General features: G+C 41.9%; 1 protein-coding gene across 3 annotated transcripts in view; it reads left to right on the top strand.

The window, feature by feature from the left end:
* gpr180 (G protein-coupled receptor 180) overlaps positions 1-20,529 on the top strand; it is a 144,974-nt gene that overhangs the window by 56,052 nt on the left and 68,393 nt on the right. For all 3 annotated transcript variants that reach the window (XM_078545924.1, XM_078545922.1, XM_078545923.1), the window contains exon 3: positions 12,660-12,878. In XM_078545924.1, the coding sequence (XP_078402050.1) occupies positions 12,660-12,878 (219 nt within the window). The remainder of the gene's footprint in view (positions 1-12,659; positions 12,879-20,529) is intronic.

Below are 20,529 nucleotides of genomic sequence, written 5' to 3'. Positions count from 1 at the left end.
ACAAGAACAGGGATGTCTTGCTGCAATTGTACAGGGCCTTGGTGAGACCACACCTGGAATATTGTGTGCAGTTTTGGTCTCCTTATCTGAGGAAGGATGTACTTGCTATACTTTACCAGACTGATTCGTGGGATGATGGGACTTGCATGTGAGGAGAGATTGAGTCGATTAGGATTATATTCGCTGGAGTTCAGAAGAATGAGGGGGGATCTCATAGAAACCTATAAAATTCTAACAGGACTAGACAGGGTAGATGCAGGAAGGATGTTCCCAATGGTGGGGGAGTCCAGAACCAGGGGTCAGTCTGAGGATACAGGGTAGACCATTTAGTACTGAGATGAGGAGAAATTTCTTCACCCAGAGAGTGGTGAGCCTGTGGAATTTATTACCACAGAAAGTAGTTGAGGCCAAAACATTGTATGTTTTCAAGAAGGAGTTAAATGTAGCTCTTGGGGCAAAGGGTATGGGGAGAAAGTGGGAGCAGGCTATTGAGTTGGATGATCAGCCATGATCATAATGAATGGTGGAGCAGGCTCAAATGGCCGAATGGCCTACTCCTGCTCCTAGTTTCTATGTTTTTGAGGTCAATCTGCTTTTCTTGTGGCACATTCCTATGCCACAAGAACTTCCTCTTTGCCAGATTTTTAATGCCTCCCATCTATTCTGCTGTAACCATTTGTACCTCCTCCAGAGCCATCATGTGTTTTGCCTCATTATCACTAAACTTTGCCTTGCACCATTGTCATTTTTATAAGAACATAGGGTGGAATCTTCTGTTTTGGAGTCCAAGTCTCGCGGCAGGCGGAAAATTTGGAGTGACTTCAGCTGGAGAGCGTGGCAGCTGAACGTGCGCAATCTTGTACTGCTCAACTCATCAATTATGCATCCGCGAGGAGCATGTCAAATGTCTGGGCAGGCAGGAAGTTGCCCGCCCCCGCAGTCACCACTTGGGTTCCAACGTCTGGTCGCCATATTTAAACGGCACCAGCATAGCCATTCACTCACTGCAAGCCAGGACCGCTAGATCCCGTTAAAAAAAAATATATCCAGGAAAAGACAGCAGCTTTCAGCCCACAGTCCAATGATGCCTCCATGGAGATTCTCCTCCAGGCCATCGAGGAAAGGCGGTGGGTCCTCTTGACCGATCTAAACATCGGAACCGCATCTTCAGGAGGCCAACCGTTTGCTCATTCATGGACCTTGTGGAGGAATGTGCTGTGTTATACCTCTCTTCAGATGCAGTCTGTGGGTGACAAACAGGCATCATTGCTTTCTGGGGGTACCCTTTATCACCAAGGAGCCAACCCTCTAAGTGTTGAGGCCCCTCAAAGATTTGTGGCACCTGGGAGTGACTCAAGATGTAAGAGTCATGAGAGCTCCCTGGGTACCTGGCATATACATGCAGGATCTGCTTCCGATGGTCACAGGTAATCTGTACCTTGAGAGAATTAAATCCTTTTCTGTTAATGAATCTGGCAGGTTGCTGCCAGGCAGCTTTCAAGCTACATGTGCGCAGTCGATGGTGCCCTGCACTTGCAGGAAACCTGAGATTGCAGTGAATCCCACAACTCTGGCTTGCTTCATCCATGTGGAAACTGCATGTAGTGGTGAGCTTTATTGTAAAGGGCATCGGTCACCTCCCTTTATACATTTGTGTGTGACCGATTGTGAGATTCTGCAAAAGACACCAGTGGAGCCCTGGAAGGATCCTGTGGTGAAAAAGTTTAGTTCAGCCATAACCTTCAGAGCCATCAGCGTAGGATGCCCTCCAAGTGCTCACAGCATGAGATCATCACGGACAAGATTGCAAATATGCGCTACCACATCCCTGGACAAGCGAGGTCGCCTGCAGTAGTCTTTCACTCATCTTCAGGTATGAGCCACATCTTCTGTAGACCCTTGGTCATGCCAAGCATCTTTGTAGATGATGCCCCTCCTCAGGAACATCTGGGGCTTCCTGCGGCCTTGCTGGTACTACCCCCTCAGGGCGATGTTCTTGCTGGAGCTGTGCCAATTGGAGATGGGCCCTTTTCTTCTCCTCCTTATCATATCTACCAACAAGACAGCATTGCGTAGAGCTTGCATTCTGCACTCCTCCTTGTGGACAGATACAATTGAGCAATCAATGGTAACTCAATGTGAATAGTCTCCTTCCATCTCCAAGGTAAGAATCCAATCTGTAGCCCTAGACCTGCCCTCAGTGTGTACATGGCATCCCCAGCCACCCCTTGCAGAATGGTTGATTACATCCTGGAGGTTGTCAGGTGGCTGGGCATCCCCCTCGGACTGCCTGCATATTTACAACGAGAGTATTCATTAGGCCTAATAGACCCATGTGTTGTAACCCTCAGTATTGTCAGTTCTCCAGTAGCCTAGACACTAACTATTGAGACCCAGTCCTTGTACTTATGTCGTGACTGTGGGCATGTATTCATGGACGAATGGGAGGAATGCCCATCTCTGGTCCTCCAGGATATCCTTTACCTGGAAAAGGGTGGGGTGGGGATGCCATCTTTGCATTCGGTGATCAATGACGCAGTTGGAAACTGGTATGCCATGATCAGTACACTGGGAACATTGAGGCCTGTAGGGTCCATGTTGCCTCTGTGAGGCAGCCCTGGCCCTCGATTGTTTGATCAACCTTCCCTTTTGGCATGCCTCTGCAAGGATCAGACGGTCATTAAGACCAACTGCACTGCAGCACCAATACCTAATGGATTCTCACCTGAATGCTCAGCATTAGTAAAGAAGCACAGCAGGTCCATTGGACCCATGAGTCCAGCACTCGGCAGAGCAATGCTCTCCATGCTTGGAGCAAGAAATTAACTTCACTCTGCCCAAATTTGTTGTGCTGAACCCCTCCCACAAACCCTAAGTCCCCTCCCCTCCTGGTTTTCTCAAACCTGTTTTTCCAACTGTGTCACCCCCTTTCCAGGCAAAGGTCATCCTGGAGGACCAAAGATGGGTGTTCTTCCCATTCATGCATGAATGGAGACATTACTCTTTGACTATGAGAGCCATGTGCAAGAAGCCTCATGCAGACACTTTTCTGCTTGCCTCCAGTACCCTCAAAACTCGACAGACCATTGTCTCGGCAGCACAGAAGACCAACTGCATGATCCCTTGTCAGCCATGACCCTTCACTTGTGAGGATGGAGGTTTGGAGTCACGAATTGACTGCTCTCCAAAAGCCGTGCCCCTTGGTGGTATCCACCTCCCTCCCTCACTTCATCTTTGTCCTTGCGTGCAGCCGATGGCAAATAGCTCAGAATGAATGGCAGCTCCACACCTTGCTGGGATCTCGATGTTATGATACCCATGATTCCGAAACAAACCTGCTGCCATGTGAGCTTCACCATAGAGTAAGGATCACAACTGAGCATTGTTCTCAAACAGTTCCCGCATGATTATTAGGGTGTCCCTTTAGTCAGCCAATTATGCTGACCTTGAACTCCGCCCACCCTAAAAGACCATCCTCCCAGTTCAAGGTATTGCTGTTTCGCGTTGAATGCGTTGCCTTGCTGAAAAGATGGTGTGTGTTAGTTTCTAGATCCTGTCACCATCCGCCTCCACATGCCTTTCCTCCCCTCACAGTCCACACCCGTTACCATCCTCGTGCCCACCCTGACCCTTCCCCCCCCACCGTTATCGGTGCCAGCTTTCTTGTTCCCTCCGTGCCCCACCCGATAACACCTACACCTGTCAGACACACACCCTGAACCTCCCGCCTTACTGCATCCCACTCCCCCCCCTGACTGTGACTGTTCCCTCCTGCCACCAGTACTCTGAGTTCTTCCCCAGAACCCCACTGTCTTCACCACTGTCCCTGCCCTCCTAAGACACTTAGCCCTCCCCTTTCCAGACGCACCCTGCCCCCCTTCACCGGACACTTTTTTCCCTCCTCTCCAACACCCCCCGCACCTTTCGCCTGTCCCCTGTTTGCAGCCACTGCTCCACACATTCACCCCCCACTTCTAGCCTTCACCTGCCTCCACTGCCTAACCTCCAACACCACCCCACCCATCACTTGCCCCCCGTTTCCGGCCTTGGTGCAGCTTTGGCTACTGGCACCCGATATGAGTGAAGATTATGAGCAGTCCCCAAGAAGCGAAAGCAGCGTCTGCTGACCTGAAAGTCTAGGAAGAAGTCTACCTTGCCAGGTGCACGCCACTTATGTAGTGTCATAAAACTGAACGTTCTATATTCCCGCTGGTGGGCATTTAATTTGGAGGGGAACAAGGTTCTGGTGTGTTGCACTTTTAACGAGCATTCATGAGATGCAATTGGGGTTCTAAACATACCTCTACGGGACACTTGACCCGCCTTTAAGTCCCCTTGCAAGGCGGAAAAACGTGATTCCAAATTAATTTCTCGTCATGAGGAAACTGATTTTTGGCCTCCTGCCAAATCTTACTTCCCCCGTCCGCCATGATTCCTGCTATTGTCAGAAGATTCAACCCATAGGAACAGAGCAATTAGGAGCATGAGTAGGCCATTCAGCCCTTCAGGCCTGCTCAACCATTCAATAAGATTATGACTGATCTGATTGTGATTGATTTTTTTTTTTGTCATTTAATTATTCCTTCTCTCCATCTCATCACAGACCTCTTATGCTCTCCCTAGCTCTGTACTTGCTGAAAAGCTGTTTATTGCTAACACCTACTAGTTGTGATGAAAGATCATCAGTCTGAAACATTAGGATGGATTTTAAAGGAAAGCAGGAAGATGGTCACAAAAAATAAGGTGCTATGCCTGTAAGCCTAAGGAATGATTCATAAAGTTTATTAAATTCTTTTAAAAAAAGGCCCAACACAAAATGTTGTTGGATGCTGAGTTCTCATTCTCAAAGCCAGAGAATATTGTAAGGGAGTGGGAAAAAGAAAAAAAAATTCATTTATTAAAATTGTTTATGCTTCAAATTTACTTATTTCCTAACAAAATTAAAACCAGTATTTGAATAAATAAATATTTGATGTCCTTTTTATAATTCACACAGATCTACTTCAGAAAGCTGTAAGCAAATGCAATTGTTTTGTTTTTCTCCTGCTTCTTTATTTGATATTCATTGACAGAATTTCATTGTGTAATTGTTTATAGACAATGTGTATTAAGTTCAATTTCTTTTGCACTGCTTTGATTGTGAAATTAGTTTTTGAACACTGAATGACGGTGTTACTCAGGAGTTGTCATGAACTGCTAATTACACCAACATAGAATATGCATGCCATGTTGTCTTTTGTTTTGCCACAATAATACTTGGCCTTGTCAAGAGGTCTTTTTTCAACTGTGATTGAAATGGCATTGTTTAAAAGGTTACAACAGAAAATGAAAGGCCAACATTTCTTTTCAGGAAGCAAAAGATAATCAACCTTTGATGTCAAGAAATTGAGAAGCCTATTTAATAGAATTTCAAAGCTATTGATCAAGGTGATACTTAATTATATAGAACTGATGAATTGAGTTATTATCATACACATGCTACTTGCACAAAACAAAACTGTACAATTTAGCAGTGTAAAAAAATAATCCCTAACAGTTTACTGCAATAAAACTAATGCTTTCTAATCTCAGTCCTATTTTGTATGTATGGGCACCACAGTGATGTAATTGTGGACATTAAGTCCCATTGCAGCAGATATGTAATTTTGTTTTCTATTCCAATTTTTAAGATAAAACCGTACTGAACTACAACAATTAAGTTATTTTTCAGAACTTTGTCTAGCTAATTTTGTCACTAGTATTATCTCAAGTATCCAACTTTATTGCTTTTGATTCTTTTGCAATGCACCCTAAAGCAGTGTCTTCTAGTTCTTGTTCCTTCTACTAATGGGAACAGTTTTTCTTTAGATCTACTCTGTCCAGACCCCTCATGATTTTGAGCAGCTCTATTAAGTCTCCTTTCAACCTTTTCCCCTCCTCCAAGGAAACCAGCACCAGCTTCTCCAATCTCTCCATATAACTGAAGTTCTTCATCCCTGGAACTATTCTCATAAATCTTTTCTTCACTCTCTCTAATTCCTTCACAACTTTCCTGAAGTGTAGTGTCCAATTTTGGGGACATTATTCCAGTTGAGGCCAAACTTATGTTTTATAAAGATTCACCATAGCTTCCTTGCTTTTGTATTCTGTTGCTGAATTTATAAATCCCAGGATCTCATATGCTTTATGCTTGCCTGGATGAATGCATCTCCAACAAAACTCAAGAAGCTTGACACCATCCACGACAAAGCAGCCTGCTTGATTGGCACCCCTTCCTCAAACATTGACTCCCCCCACCACTGATGAATATTGGCAGCAGTGTGTACCATCTACAAGATGCACTGCAGAAAATAACCAAGGCTCCTTAGGCAGCACCTTCCAAACCCACGACCACCACCACCTAGATGGACAAGGGCAGCAAATATTTGGGAACGCACCATTTGGAAGTTCCCCTCCAAGCCACCCATCATTCTGACTTGGAAATATATCACTGTTCCTTCACTGTTGCTGGGTCAAAATCCTGGAATTTCCTCTGTAACAGCACTGAGGGTGTACCTACACCACAGGGACTGAAGCGGTTCAAGAAGGCAGCTCACCATCACTGCCTCAAGGGCAATTAGGGATGGAAATAAATGTTGACCTAGCCAGTGACGCCCAAATTCCATAAATGAATAAAAAAAAACCTTCAACAATTTGTGCGCATGAACCCCCAAGTCCCCCTGTTCCTGCACCTCCTTCAGAATTGTACGCTTTATTTTATATTGGCTCTCCTCATTCTCCCTACCAAAATGCATCACTTCACTCTTCTTTGCATTAAATTTCATCTGCCACCTGTCCTCTTGAAGAGATCAGTATCGTCCTCACAGTTCACAATACCTCCGAGTTTTGTGCAATCTGCAGATTTTGAAATTGTGTCCTGCAACCCAAGTCCAGGTCATTAATATAGATCAAGAAAAACAGTGTTCCTCATTTTGACCGCTGGGGAACCCCAATATGTATATGCCTTCCTCCAGTCTGAAAAACAACCATTCACCAGTAATCTCTGTTTCTGATCATTGCGCCAACTTCGTATCCATGCTGCCACTTGCCCTTTTATTCCATGGGCTTTAACTTTTGTGTGGCAATTTATCAAATATCTTTTGGAAGTCCAGGTATACCACATCAAGTGCATTGCTCTCATCAACTCTCTGTTACCTCACAAGAAAAAACTCATGCAAGTTAGTTTCAACATAATTTGCCCTTAACAAATCCCTGCTGGCTTTCCTTAATTAACCACATTTGTCCAAGTGTCTTGTTGATTTTGTCCCGGATTATTGTGTCTGAAAAGCTTGCTCACCACTCAGGTTAAACTACTGGCCTGTAGTTGCTGAGCTTATCCTTGCATCCTTTTTTGAACAAAAAAGGTGTAACATTTGGAATTGTCCAGTCTTTTGCACTTCCTCTGTATCTAAGGGGGATTGGAAGATTTGGCCAGTGCCTCTGCAGTTTTTACCCTTACTTTCCTCAGTATCCTGGGATGCATCTGATCCAGTCCTGTGACTTACCAACTTTTCAGTACAGCCAGCCTTCCTAATATGTCCACTTTATTGATATTTTGCTAAGTAGTGTATCCTCTATGCCCTCTTTCACTATGACTTTGGCAACAGCTCCTTCCTTGGAAAAGACTGATGCAAAGGACTCATTTAGTTCCTCAGCCTTGCCCTGTGCCTCCAGGCATAAAACTCCTTTTTGGTCTCTAATCGGCCCTGCTCCTCCTTTTACAATCCTTTATATGCCTATAGAAGCCTATTGGATTCCCTTTAGCTGCCAGCCTCTTCTTTCTTTGGTGCTCTTATTTCTTTTTTCCCCCCGTCTCTGAATTTTCTATATTCAGCCTGGTTCTCACTTGCATCATCAACCTGACTTTGTGTCATATGCACCTTTTTCTGCTTCATCTTACTCTCTCTATCTCTTGTCAAACAGGGAACTCTGCCTTTTGTTTGCCCTATCTTTTCCCCCTTGAGGGAAGGTATCTCGACTGTATCTGAACTATCTCCTGTTTAAAGGCAGCCCGTTGTTCCTTTACAGATTTGGCTTTCAATCTCTGTTTCCAATTTACCTGTGCCAGATCCATACTCACCCCATTGAAACTGGCCCTCCCCCAATGAACTATTTTTACTCTGGATTGTTCCCTGTCCTTTTCTATAGATAATTCAAACCTTATGATACTATGATCACTGCCCTCTAACTATTCCCTTGCTGACATTTGATCCATTTAACCACCTCATTCCCTAAAGCCAGGTTCAGCCAATCCCTCTCTACCCTCTCAAGAACAAGAACAAAGAAAAGTACAGCACAGGAACAGGCCCTTCGGCTCTCCAAACCTGTGCCGATCATATTGCCCGTCAACTAAAACACTTTGCACTTCCGGGCTCCGTATCCCTCTATTCCCATCCTATTCATGTATTTGTCAAGCTGCCTCTTAAACACCACTATCATACCTGCTTCCACCACCTCCTCTGGCAGCAAATTCCAGACACTCATACCTTCTGCGTAAAAAACTTGCCCCGCACATCTCCTTTATAGTTTTCTCCTCTCACCTTAAATCTATGTCCCCTAGTAATTGACTCTTCCACCCTGGGAAAAAGCTTCTGACTATCAACTCTGTCCATGCCACTCATAATTTTGTAAACTTCTATCAAGTCGCCCCTCAATCTCCGTCGCTCTAGTGAGCTTCTGAATCTGAGCTTCTCCAACCTCTCCTCATAGCTAATAACCTCCAGACCAGGCAGCATCCTGGTAAACCTCCTCTGCACCCTCTCCAACGCCTCTATATCCTTCTGGTAATGTGGCGAGCAGAATTGCATGCAATATTCCAAGTGTGGCCTAACCAAGGTTCTATACAGCTGCAGCATGACTTCCCAGCTTCTATGCTCAATACCCCTGCCAATGAAGGCAAGCATGCCATATGCCTTCCTGACTACCTTATCCACCTGCGTTGCCACTTTCAGTGACCTGTGGACCTACGCTTTACACTATAATTATCCTAATATAGACTGGGTATCAAAAGTCCCCCATTTTAACTTCTCTAGTTTTTGCATCTCTAACTTTCTTGTAAATTTATTCCCTATATCTTTCCCTCTAGTTGATGGCCTGTAGAATATGCCCAGTAGCATAACCTAATAGATTCTGTCCTTGACTGGCCCTCTCTAAGACACCCCCTATCTCCAGTACTGTAATATTCTCCTTAATCAAAACTATCATACCTCCTCCTTCCCTATCCTTCATGAATATCTTGGCCAGGATCTTCACAGAGTTGTGGAGACCTTTAAAAATGGTGAACTGATCTGGATCCTATCCAACAAACAGTCCTGTTTTTACTGGTTGAGGAAAGAAGGCAGGATGATTGATTCACACAGGAGGGAAACTCAAACTCAGCAGAGCCATTTGAAATCAGTGCTGAGTTCAAACAGACCTTATCTTCACTGTAACAAGGGTCTTAACCCACAGTGTGGGAGTCACAAATTTTTAGAGTAGCTGTAAATTCTCTCGAGTCAATTATGAACTTTTCTTCAAAACCGAAGGAAGGTAGAATTGTGATAGGTTATATGCCGACGAATGGGGGCAATACCTGACAATACAATGTCCTTCTTACTGTAGTCTTATGACCAAAGATGCTCTAGCAATACAATACCCAGATTTGTCCTGAGAGAAGGCGAGGATATGAGGTTGGAAGCACAGTTCAGAATCAAATAGGATAGCAATGTTGTAAATTGCCAGGTGCAATCTAATTAACTTTTGAAGTTACTATTTAATCTGCTTTCTCCACCCTTTCAAGCAATGTATTGCAGATCATCATAGCTCTCCTGAATAAGTGGCTTCTTTGCCAATTATTTTAAATCTGTATCCTCTGCCTACTGACCATGGTGCCTGTAGAAACAGAGTAGATAGGGAGAAACTATCAAACCCCAACATAATTTTGAATACCTCTATTAAATCTCCCCTTAATCTTCTTTGCTCCAATGAGAGCAATCCCAGTTTCTCCAATTTCTTCAGATAACTGAAAGACCTAATCTCTAGCACCATTCTAATAAATCTGCTCTGTACCCTCCAAAATCTTGACATCCTTTCTGAAATCTAGTACCTGGAGTTAGACACAGTGCCCTAGCTGAAGTCTATACAGTGATTTATAAAGATTTAAAATAATTTCCTTTTGTACTCTATATGTCCATTTATAAAGTTTAAAATTAAAGCAACATACTGCAGTTGTTGGAAATCTGAAATAAAAACAAAGTGCTGGAAATATTCAGCAGGCCTGGCAGCATTTGTGGAGAGAGAGACAGAGTTAACATAAAGGCCACAAATTAGTGGATTTTGATTTTTGAAACAATCTTGAATCTTTTAGGATGTCATATAGATCCATAGAATAAAATCTAAAATATTCGAATACTAACTCATGAACCATACCCAGTCACGATCCAGCTTGGCCAGGAGGTTAAATTGCTCTGTAAAAGGAAATATCATTAAATTGTAGTGCAATTAACTTTTCAAATTTATAACCAAACACATTTTGTATAAAAAGCCATTGCGAGAGTGCTTTATTAAAGGTACATAGTTTTGATGGAAAGAAGCTCAAAAAAAAGGCAGGCTTCTGACCTGCAGCTTGAACGTTAATTAAATTCTGACCTCATTTAGTGTTTTCTTCAGAAAAGCTAGACTTTGTGGCCTTATTCATCTCAACAACAGAATAGTACATGTGTATGACAAGGTGCAACACTGCTTTTTTTATATATAAAATAGTATACATGCAACTTATCATGAATAATGCAAAGGAGATCCACTAATGTAATTGTTCTATAGGTTTCTGTCATTCTAATTATATCACATTCAACATTACAACATGCAGCAAATCATTTTTAACTGCTACTACTAGGATGAAAAAACTGAAGATTTTTCATTATATCCTTGTAGCTGTTTCACTTGCATTTTCCCATTTAGAGTTACACAAAACCAAAGATTGTACAAACAGAATCCAAGATCTACAACATGTAATGGATTGGATTGCTACTTATTTGTGAGCTATTTAATTTAGAGATATAAATACATAGTAGCATTGGTACTATCTCATAATGTACAGTTCCAAAAATATTTTTACGTAAATTTGAAATTTCTTCCTAAAGAAAATGAATGTTAAAGATACCATGTCCAAAATTATGGTTAACAGTGAAGTATTATCACTTGCTGACCAGGAGGATTTAAAAACTAGTGTTCTTTAACTAGCTATAAACAGCAACATCCTTTTAAACTTAATTATAAAGAAAATTAATGTTAATTTTCAACTATTGTTCACTAAAGCCATTGTATTACAGCAGGGTGTTTCAGAACAATAACAACAAATTGCATTTATACAACATTTTTTAACATAAAGCATCTCTCACTACTTCACAGGTGATTTATAAAACAAAATATGACACTGAGCCACAATTGAGCAGATGACCAAAAGTTTGGTCAAAAAGTTAGGTTTTAAGAAGTTTCATAAAGGCGGAAAATGAGGTAAAGAGGTGGAGAGGTTTAGAGAGATAATTCCAGAGCTTCGGCCCGAGGTAGCTGAAGGGGGAGCACTTAAAATTAGGGATGCTCAAGAGGACAGAATTAAAGAAGCATAGATATCTCAGGGGTTGTGGGACTGGCGGAGATTACAGAGATAGGGGAGGGCGAAACCATGGAGGAACTTGAAAACAAAAATTTTAAAATCAAGCTGTTGCTTAACTGCAGGCCAGCATTGGTGAGTGAGCACAGGAGTAATGGGTGATCAGACTTTGTGTTAGGATATGGGCAGCAAAGTTTTGGATGACCTCAGGTTTACAGAAGGTATAATGTAGAATGCCGACTATTGGGATAATCAAGTCTTGAGGTAATAAAGGCATGGTTGAGCGTTTCAGCAGCAGATAAGCTGAGGCAGAGGCAGAATCAGGTGATGTTCTGGAGATGAAAATACGTGGCCTTAGTGATGATATGTGGTTGACAGTTCATCTCGGTCAAATATGACACCAAGATTGCAGACACTCTGGTTCAGTCTCAAGATAGTTTCCAGGGAGAGGGATGGAGCCGGTGGCGAGGTTGCGAAATTTGTAGGGATCAAAGACAGTGGCTTATTTCTTTTGCTTGGTGGCTATTTATTTTTAATTACACCTCTCTGAAGTCCCTTCGGACACTTTCTATGTTAAAAGTGCTATATAAATGCAAGCTGAATATATCACAATAAAGGAACTGTCATGAATCAGATCCTTGTGCCATAGTAATTGCAGTTTTACAATAACGAAGAATTAGAGTAACGCAAGGTACTTAGAAGTGGACTTACAATTGTAATTCACTATATATTGGCCAAATCCTAGTCACAGTTTATTAAGAGAAGTCAGGTGGCACCAAGTCCTACTGCACAAGGAGGAGTTCAACATCTGAGAATAGTCACCGCTCGACTGTGCTTGAAACCTCTTAGCAGCCAATTTTAGACTAATGTATAGCAGAAGGAAAGGGGAGAAAATATGAATTATTAATTGCTTTAAAATGCTATAATTAATTGGTATAGTGTACACTTTAGCTGAGAGAAAACTAATAATGAATTCCACAATAGCACTTCCAATTGTACGGCATTGTTCCAAATGAAAAAATACTGAATGTTTTTTTTTCTTGTGATTCAGTTTCATTGGATGAGGTGGAAAACAATCAAACTATTTCCCAGTTTCTACACCCTCAAGCTTGGTGCATTGTGTATGCAGACAAGATGACCTGTCTAGAAGATGAGGAAGATAGACGAGGTACTGAGGGCTTTGTTGCAAAGGCTATCAAGTTTCAACTTTTGTTACTGAACCCAGATGCAGCTAACAATCCGCTGGATCACTTCAGTGCAGAGGAGTCTGGTAAGTAGTTGTGCCTTCCTACTTTAGAACTATATGCTCTGCTGTACTAAGAATCCCAGGCCTCTGCCAATACTTCTGAAATTGAACATGGATGAGAGCATTCAGGTTGACTCTTTTACCCAAATTTCATTTTTTGCCCTATGTGAAAGCACAAAAGGATGTTTGAGATCAGGGAATCTGTTTTGGGAGAATCAAAGACTCAGCCTATGTTCCACCAGTCTATGATGGTACTGCACAACTAACCACGGCACTTTTTAATAAAAGAGACCAGTAGATCTTTAGTGATATTTCTTACCAGCAGTTTGAAACATGGAGGGATGTCTTCTGTAGCTGTCACCTGTACCAAGCTGACCTCTAATTAAATTCTAGCACTTGCCTCAAAGGCTCTGTTTTATCATGAAGGGATTGAGAGCAGTCAGGGACAGGCTTTGGACAGATTGAATCAGAATTGTCCTGCTGGATCACTTTTGGGTTTCTGGGTGCCAAACATTTGCTTTAAATGGTAGAGCTGTCGTATTTGAGTCAGAAGGTTGTAGATTCAAACTCACAAGACTTCATAATCTTGTGTGACACTTCAGTGCAGTACTGATGTGAAAGAAAGTTACATACTTGCATTTTTATAATGTCATTCACAACCTTCAGATGTCCCAAAGTGTTTTACAGCTAATGAGATACTTTTGATGTGTATCCACTGTTCTAATGTAGGACACACTGAAATTTGAGAGAGGGGAACCAGGCAACAATAGATGAGTTAGCCGAACATCAATTGTTGGGAAATTACTAGAGTCTATAATTAAGGATAGGCTGACTGAACACCTTTTAAAATTTCCAGCTGATCAGAGAATGTTAGCGTGGATTTGTGAAGCAGAGGTCACACCTGACACATCTGATTGAATTTTTCAAAGAGCTGATTAACATAATAGAGAGGGAATGTCTATGCATGTTGTTTATGTGAACTCTCAAAAGACATTTGATAAAGTTTCTCATAAGAACCTGTTAGCTAAAGCTCATGGAATTGAAGGCATATTATTAGGAAATTGGTTGAGCAGCAAGACACAGAATAGGCATAATGGGCAGGTACTCCAATTGGCAGGATGTGACTCGTGGTGTTCTCGTGTCACAGGTGACCTGTGGTGGGGCCTCAACTATTCACCATATTTATTAATGATGTAGATGATGGAATAGAAAGCCACTTATCCAAATTTGCTGATGACACAAAGACGACATTGTAAGCATTATAGATGGAAACATAAAATTACAAAGAGATATTGATAGTTTTGCCCATTCATTTAATCCATCATTAAAATGTAATTTTGATAATTTAATTGATAATTTAAATCAATGAACTGTTAAACAGACATGGAGGATCACAAAGCTACTTTTGATGTCCTTGAGCTGGGGGAAGGGGGAATTAGTGAGGGTTTTGGCAAAGCCAATTTTTCCACTTACCAGAAATGTCATTGCAGTGAAAAGTTAATCTAATAGTAGTGCGGGGGCTGTTAGCTTTATATAATGCTTTGCAGAATGAATTAAAACCACATACATAAGACTTGATTTATATGTTTTTATTTCAGTTTTACAGCATCCGCATTATTTTGCTTTTATTGATTTATCTGTGATTCTTTAAACTGAATGTCTGGAAATCTAAACGGCCTTTTTTCCAATAAGCAGTGGATAATCCAAAAACCTTGCAACCCAAATGCAGATGAAATGAAAACAAACATTGCAGAAGCTAGAATTCAAACTGGTTACTATTCAGCAAACCCCAACCTGTTCTTGAGGAATAAAAATAACCTGCAAAGGTTAAAACAAAAACAGAAATTGAAATTAAAATGTTGAAAATACACACAGATGATCAGCATCTGAAAACTGAAAGGCATTTGTTTTCCATATAATAAATGCATTTGCTGTCATTCCAAGCTTTCCAGTAGCTGTCTTGTCTCTTTCAGCAAATATGAATGCAGTGCTGTTCACATTTTTATCAGGCTACTCTTTTATCATACTGTCTAAAATTAAGACTCAAAAGCAACTAACCATAACAAAACAGAAAAAGTTAACAGAAAACAAAAGCTTCTTCCATAGTCCCCTAAAATGCAGGTGTTGATTGCACTTTGCAGGCCATGACTCAGACCTGTCAGTCCATGTCAGTTTATTACTTTACAAACATATATAATTTTGCATTCTGGGATGTTGATGTTAAGCCCTGCCAAAGACCCTGTCCATCGCTTTCTGTTATGGTATGAACTTAAAGTTTGTGCAAATTAGCAAATTTCCGGAAATTATTGCCTACAAAGCACGCATTCATAAATAATATACTGACATTAAATGGCACAATTTTATTTGGTGCAGAAGAAAATGCTAACACGACAGCAGAAAATTATTTCTGTGACATTTTTACAGTACAGGCAGTACTGTACCTGATTTTTTTGAGTCCATTTTGGTGCCAGTTTTTTTATGAAGTCAAACAGATATATGCTGCTTCTGTTCCTGCATGGCTGGAATAAATTTCTGCCATGAGGTGGCAGTGCAGCACTGAGCAGTGGCATAAAAACATGTATTGCAGATTAATATCTGGTCTTCAGTTACAGCAGCTTTAAAAGCTGAAAATAAACATAAGGGTATGATGGAAATCATAAAAGTGCAGTAAACAATAGGAAGGAAAATGTTAAAAGAAAATCAATCGAGAAAAAAATTAATTAGCTTTTTTGTTTTAGCAATTTTAAACACCAGTGATGTTGCACATGGAGAACAGAAGTAGCTTTCTAGTGATAGACGGTGATAAGAAGTGATCAGATTGACTTCCGGTTACACACCCTGGCGATTTTTCTTGTTGTCGACTTCAATTAGCTGGGTTTTGGCCACGCAACTAATCTGTAGATGCCAGTTTTCCACCCACATCAAAGTAAAAATGGATCCCTTCGAGTCTATAATGAAAACCAATTGCTTCCTGTACCAAGATATGAATAGGCGATAAACAAACAGAATATTTCCATCAGTGTAAATATATAAAAATACATAAAATGCCAATAACTCAAAAATATCCATAACAAATAAAAATGATGTGAAAAGGATAATTTATTGCTGCATTCAACTTCTATGTAAATGTCTGATTTAATAGCTGAGTGTGGACAGCAGTCAGCAGGATTGGGGACTACAACAACAACTTTATTTAGTATTGCTAAAAAAGAGACATGCTGTCAGAGCTTTTCATCCTGCATGCATCATGACAGAATTGCAAAATTCAAAATACCAAAATTCAAAGGGAACAACAATTCATACTGCATGAGAAAAAAGTGCTGATTGCTTGGAAAGTGGACTCTGATGTAAATGAGCAATGTGGTGTATGAATTTCAGTGCTGATGCAACGCCAGGTATGTAGGCCGTACATCCAAACGTCTGGCGGATCGTGTCAAACAGCATGTCCCTTCAGTTGTTCACAACAGATGTGAATGCTGACTGTACTCAATAGCCCATACTTGCAAAACTCAGACATAGTGTCCAACATTAGATTTGATTCCGTGATTGAACCACACTTACTAAGCAATCCCGATTGTGCTAGGAATTACACTAACAGCTAATTTAAGAGAAAAGCAAAGTACTGCAGATGCTGGAAATCTGAAACAAAAATAGAAATGCTGGAGAAACTCAGTGGACAGAATTTTATGAGTCGATGAGCAAGGCCCGCTCGCCAATGCGTAAAATGATGCACCATGACGTCGGGTGGAACTCCCGATGTCACCGTGCTCCATTTAAATTTTCAGGAAGGCAGGGGCGCAGCAAAATCAGCTGCGCACCCGCTGACCTGTCGATGGCCAATTGAGGCCATTGACAGAGCAATTAAAGTAATTCGTGGACCTGCCCGTCCAACCTTAAGGTTGGTGGGCAGGCCAGGAGCCCTGGCGGGAAGTAGAAAAAACATGAAACCTCATCCACAGGCAGAATGAGGTTTCACATAGGGTTTTAAAAATTTTAATAAATTTTTTTTGGAAATTATGAACTTGTCACATGAGGGGACATGTAAGGGAAATTTTTTTTTTCTATTTTTAATATTTTTGAAAGTAGAGGCGATCTCCCTGAGGCAGCCTCAAGGAGATGAGTGCACTCTTTCGTGCGCATGCGCAAAAGAGCGCACTCTCGATTTTAGGCATTCCCCCCCGCCCGCACAGGAAGCTATGCGCGCTTCCCTGTGCGCTTCCCTGCAGACGTCACGTAAAATGGCACCACGCCCATCAACCCTCCCCCCCCCCCCCCGCCCCCCACAGGGGGGAAGATTCAGCCCATCAAGTCTAACAGCATCTGTGGAGAGGAAAAAAACAGAGTTAACGTTTTGAGTCCGTATGACTCTTCTTCAGAGTCATAGTCAATTTAAGAGTATCAGTTGGGCTCACCATGAGGCTCACTTCTCCATGCTCAAAGCTACGTATTTTCATAGTCAGGACCGTGTCCTTTGCAAACGTAATATGTCCAGGAATTGCACCTTTTTCAACTAAACAAAAGTTTTGGGGCAACTATTCCCTGATACATTCCCCATGGCAATGCCTCAACCACTCAGAGTTGAGTTGTCTGGTTTGAATTTAGATAAAAGCTTGGAGGGATAACTGTTCCCTGGTGTACTCTCCATGGAAGCGTTTATACCAGTCAAAGCCCACTTGCCAACCAATCAGCACCCTTTTGTCATGCAGTATAAATTGTTGTTCCCTTTGAAATTTGGTATTCTTGCAATTCTGTTCTGATGAGTGCAAGATGAAAAGCTTTAACAGCATGCCTCTTTTTTTTTAACAATACTCAAGTTCTGTACTACTAAGCGACTACTTATATTTATCGTGCCTGTAATATAATAAAAGAACCCAAGGCACTTCACAGGAGCATTATAAAACAAAGTATGACACTGAGCCACATAATTGAGATTTTAGGGCAGATGACCATAAGCTTGGTCAAAGAGTTAAGTTTTAAGCAGTGTTTTAAAGGAGGAAGGCAAGGTAGAGAGGTGGAAAATTGTAGAGAAGGTATTCCAGAGCTTGGGCCTAGGCAACTGAAGGCACAGCCACCAATGGTGGACCAATTAAAATCAGGGATGCATAAGAGGCCAGAATTAGAGGAGCACAGATATCTCTTGAGGGTTGTGGGGCTGGAGGAAATTACAGAGATAGGGAGGGATGAGACCATGGAGAGGTTTGAAAACAAGGCCCAGAATTTTAAAATCAAGGCATTGACAACAAGCCAATGGAGGTCAGCGAGCATGGGGGTGATAGGGGAACGGGACTTGGTGCAAGTGGGAGTCCAGCCAGAACTGCATTGAAATAGTCGAGTCCAGCTGTAACAAAGGCATGCACGAGGGTTTCAGCAGGAGATGAGCTGAGCTGGGGTGAAGTTGGGTGATGCTACTGAGGTGGGAATTGGCGTTCGTAGTAATGGCACAAATATGAGGTCAGAAGCTTATCTCTGGGTCAGATGTGACACCAAGGTTGCAAACAGACTGGCTTAATCTCAGACTCTTGCCAAAAAGAGAATTGGAGTAAGTAACTAGGGAATGGAGTTTGCAATGGGGACTGAAAACAATGGCTTTCATCTTCCCAATATTTAGTTAGAGGAAATTTCCACTAATGCAGAATAGGATGTTGGATAAGCAGCCTGATAATTAGCAACAATGAAGAAGGCAAGAGAAGCGTAGTCAGGTAGAGATGGGTGTCGTCAGTGTACCTGTGAAAATGAACACTGCCTTCCGATCATGTCGCCAAGGGGCAGCATGTAAATGAGAAATAGAAAGGGGCCAAAGATAGATCCTTGGGGAGCATCAGAGATAACACTGAGGGAACAGGAAGAGAAGCCATTGCAAGTGATTTTCTGGCTATGAGTAGATAGATAAGAATGGAACCAGGTGAGAGCAGTCTAACGCAGCTAGATAACAGTGGAGAGGCATTGGAGGAGGATGGTGCAAACAGCCATATCAAAGATTGCAAACAAGTTGAGAAGGATGATGGGGGGAAAGTCTACCTTTATTGCAGTCACATAGGATGACATTTGTGGCTTCATTAAGAGCTGTTTCAGTACCGTAACAGGTATAAACCTCATTGGAAGGTTTCAAACATTGAGTATCAGGAAAGTTGGGAGGCAACAATACAATCTAGGACTTTGGAGAGGGAGGTTGGAGATGGGACTACACATGTAATATGGTAAATGTTTACATCCAGCAGGCTGAGGGAGTGCCACGGAATAAGCACTAAGCTCAGGAGCGAGGTGGTCACTGATAGCCTTGTCATTCAGTAGCCACTATCTAGTTTGATATGAGGGCTCAGATACGGATGTTACAGTGGACTGACGCAGAACAACTACTGCCAGGATACCAGGCATTCATTTGCATGATATGCTGAGTATGGTTACATAAGAAATAAGAGCAGAAATAGGCCATTTGGCCCTTCAAACCTGCTACGCCATAAGATCATGGCTGATCTCATTGTGGCCTCAACTCCGCTTTCCTGCCTACATCTATAACCCTTGATGCCCTTGCAGATCAAAATATGTCTAACTCAGCCTTAAATATATTCAATGTCTCAGCATCTGCTGCCCTGTGAGTTAGAGAAGAAATTTCTCCTCATCTCCATTTTAAATGGGAGACCCTTTATTCTGAAACTATACCCCTAGTCCTAGATTCCCCTATGAAGGAAAATATCCTCTCAGCATCTACCCTGTCAAACTCCCTCACAATCTTGTATGTTTCCATAAGATCACATCTCATTCTTCTAAACTGCAATGAACATAAGCCCAATCTGTTCAGCCTTTCCTCATAAGACAACCTCTTCATCCCAGAAATCAACCTAGTGAACCTTCTCTGAACTGCCTGCAATGCAAGTATATCCCTCCTTAAATAAAGAGACCAAACTGCGTGCAGTACTCTAGGTGTGGTCTCACCAACACCTTGTGCAGTTGTAGTAAGACTTGCCTTTTATAAAACTTCCCATTTATATTCCATTCCCCTTACATTAAAGGCCAACTTTCCATTTGCCTTCCTAATTACTTCCTGTACCTGCATTGCTAATTTTTTGTGATTTATGTATGAGGACATCCAGAGCGCTCTAAGTGCAACATTGTGTGGTCTTTCTCGATTTAAATAATAATCTGCTTTTCTATTCCTCCTACCAAAGTGGACAGCCTCAAAATTTTAGTCTACTCACTTGTTTGCTAACTAATCATACATGTAGTGAGTGGGGCTGTTTGCAGATGTGGTACTTCTCTGTATTTAAATTTGGCAAACAACATGTATGCAGTCAATGAAACCCTGAACCAATGAGAAGTCCGCTATCCAAACAAAGCAATGTGCATGTTCTGCCTGCTTTGCTCTGGAAATAAAAAAAATCATCAACTTCCCCTCTCCAGATGTGCAGACTGTCCCTTATACAGCAACCTGTGAGATGGTAGAGATGTTGCCTGTTGCAGCCTGGAAGAAGTCTGATGCAAAAAGGTTCATGGCCATGGTCACCTTTACAGCTGTTGACAACGCCATCATTGCCCTACTCTGAGGCTGCAGGTCTGCTTGCAACGGGTAGCAGATTTCATTCAGTACTTGCTTCTTGAAATGAGGTTGTCTAATACACTGTTCCTTATATTGAGGCTGTTAAGTGAATTGCTCCCTGAAGACCCTGAACGAGTATCT

The sequence above is a fragment of the Cetorhinus maximus genome, chromosome 7 (assembly GCF_964194155.1).
Source record: "Cetorhinus maximus chromosome 7, sCetMax3.hap1.1, whole genome shotgun sequence".
Taxonomy (NCBI): Eukaryota; Metazoa; Chordata; class Chondrichthyes; order Lamniformes; family Cetorhinidae; genus Cetorhinus; species Cetorhinus maximus.
The sequence above is the reverse complement of the archived record's forward strand: the minus strand, read 5'-3'. Positions and strand labels throughout refer to the sequence as shown.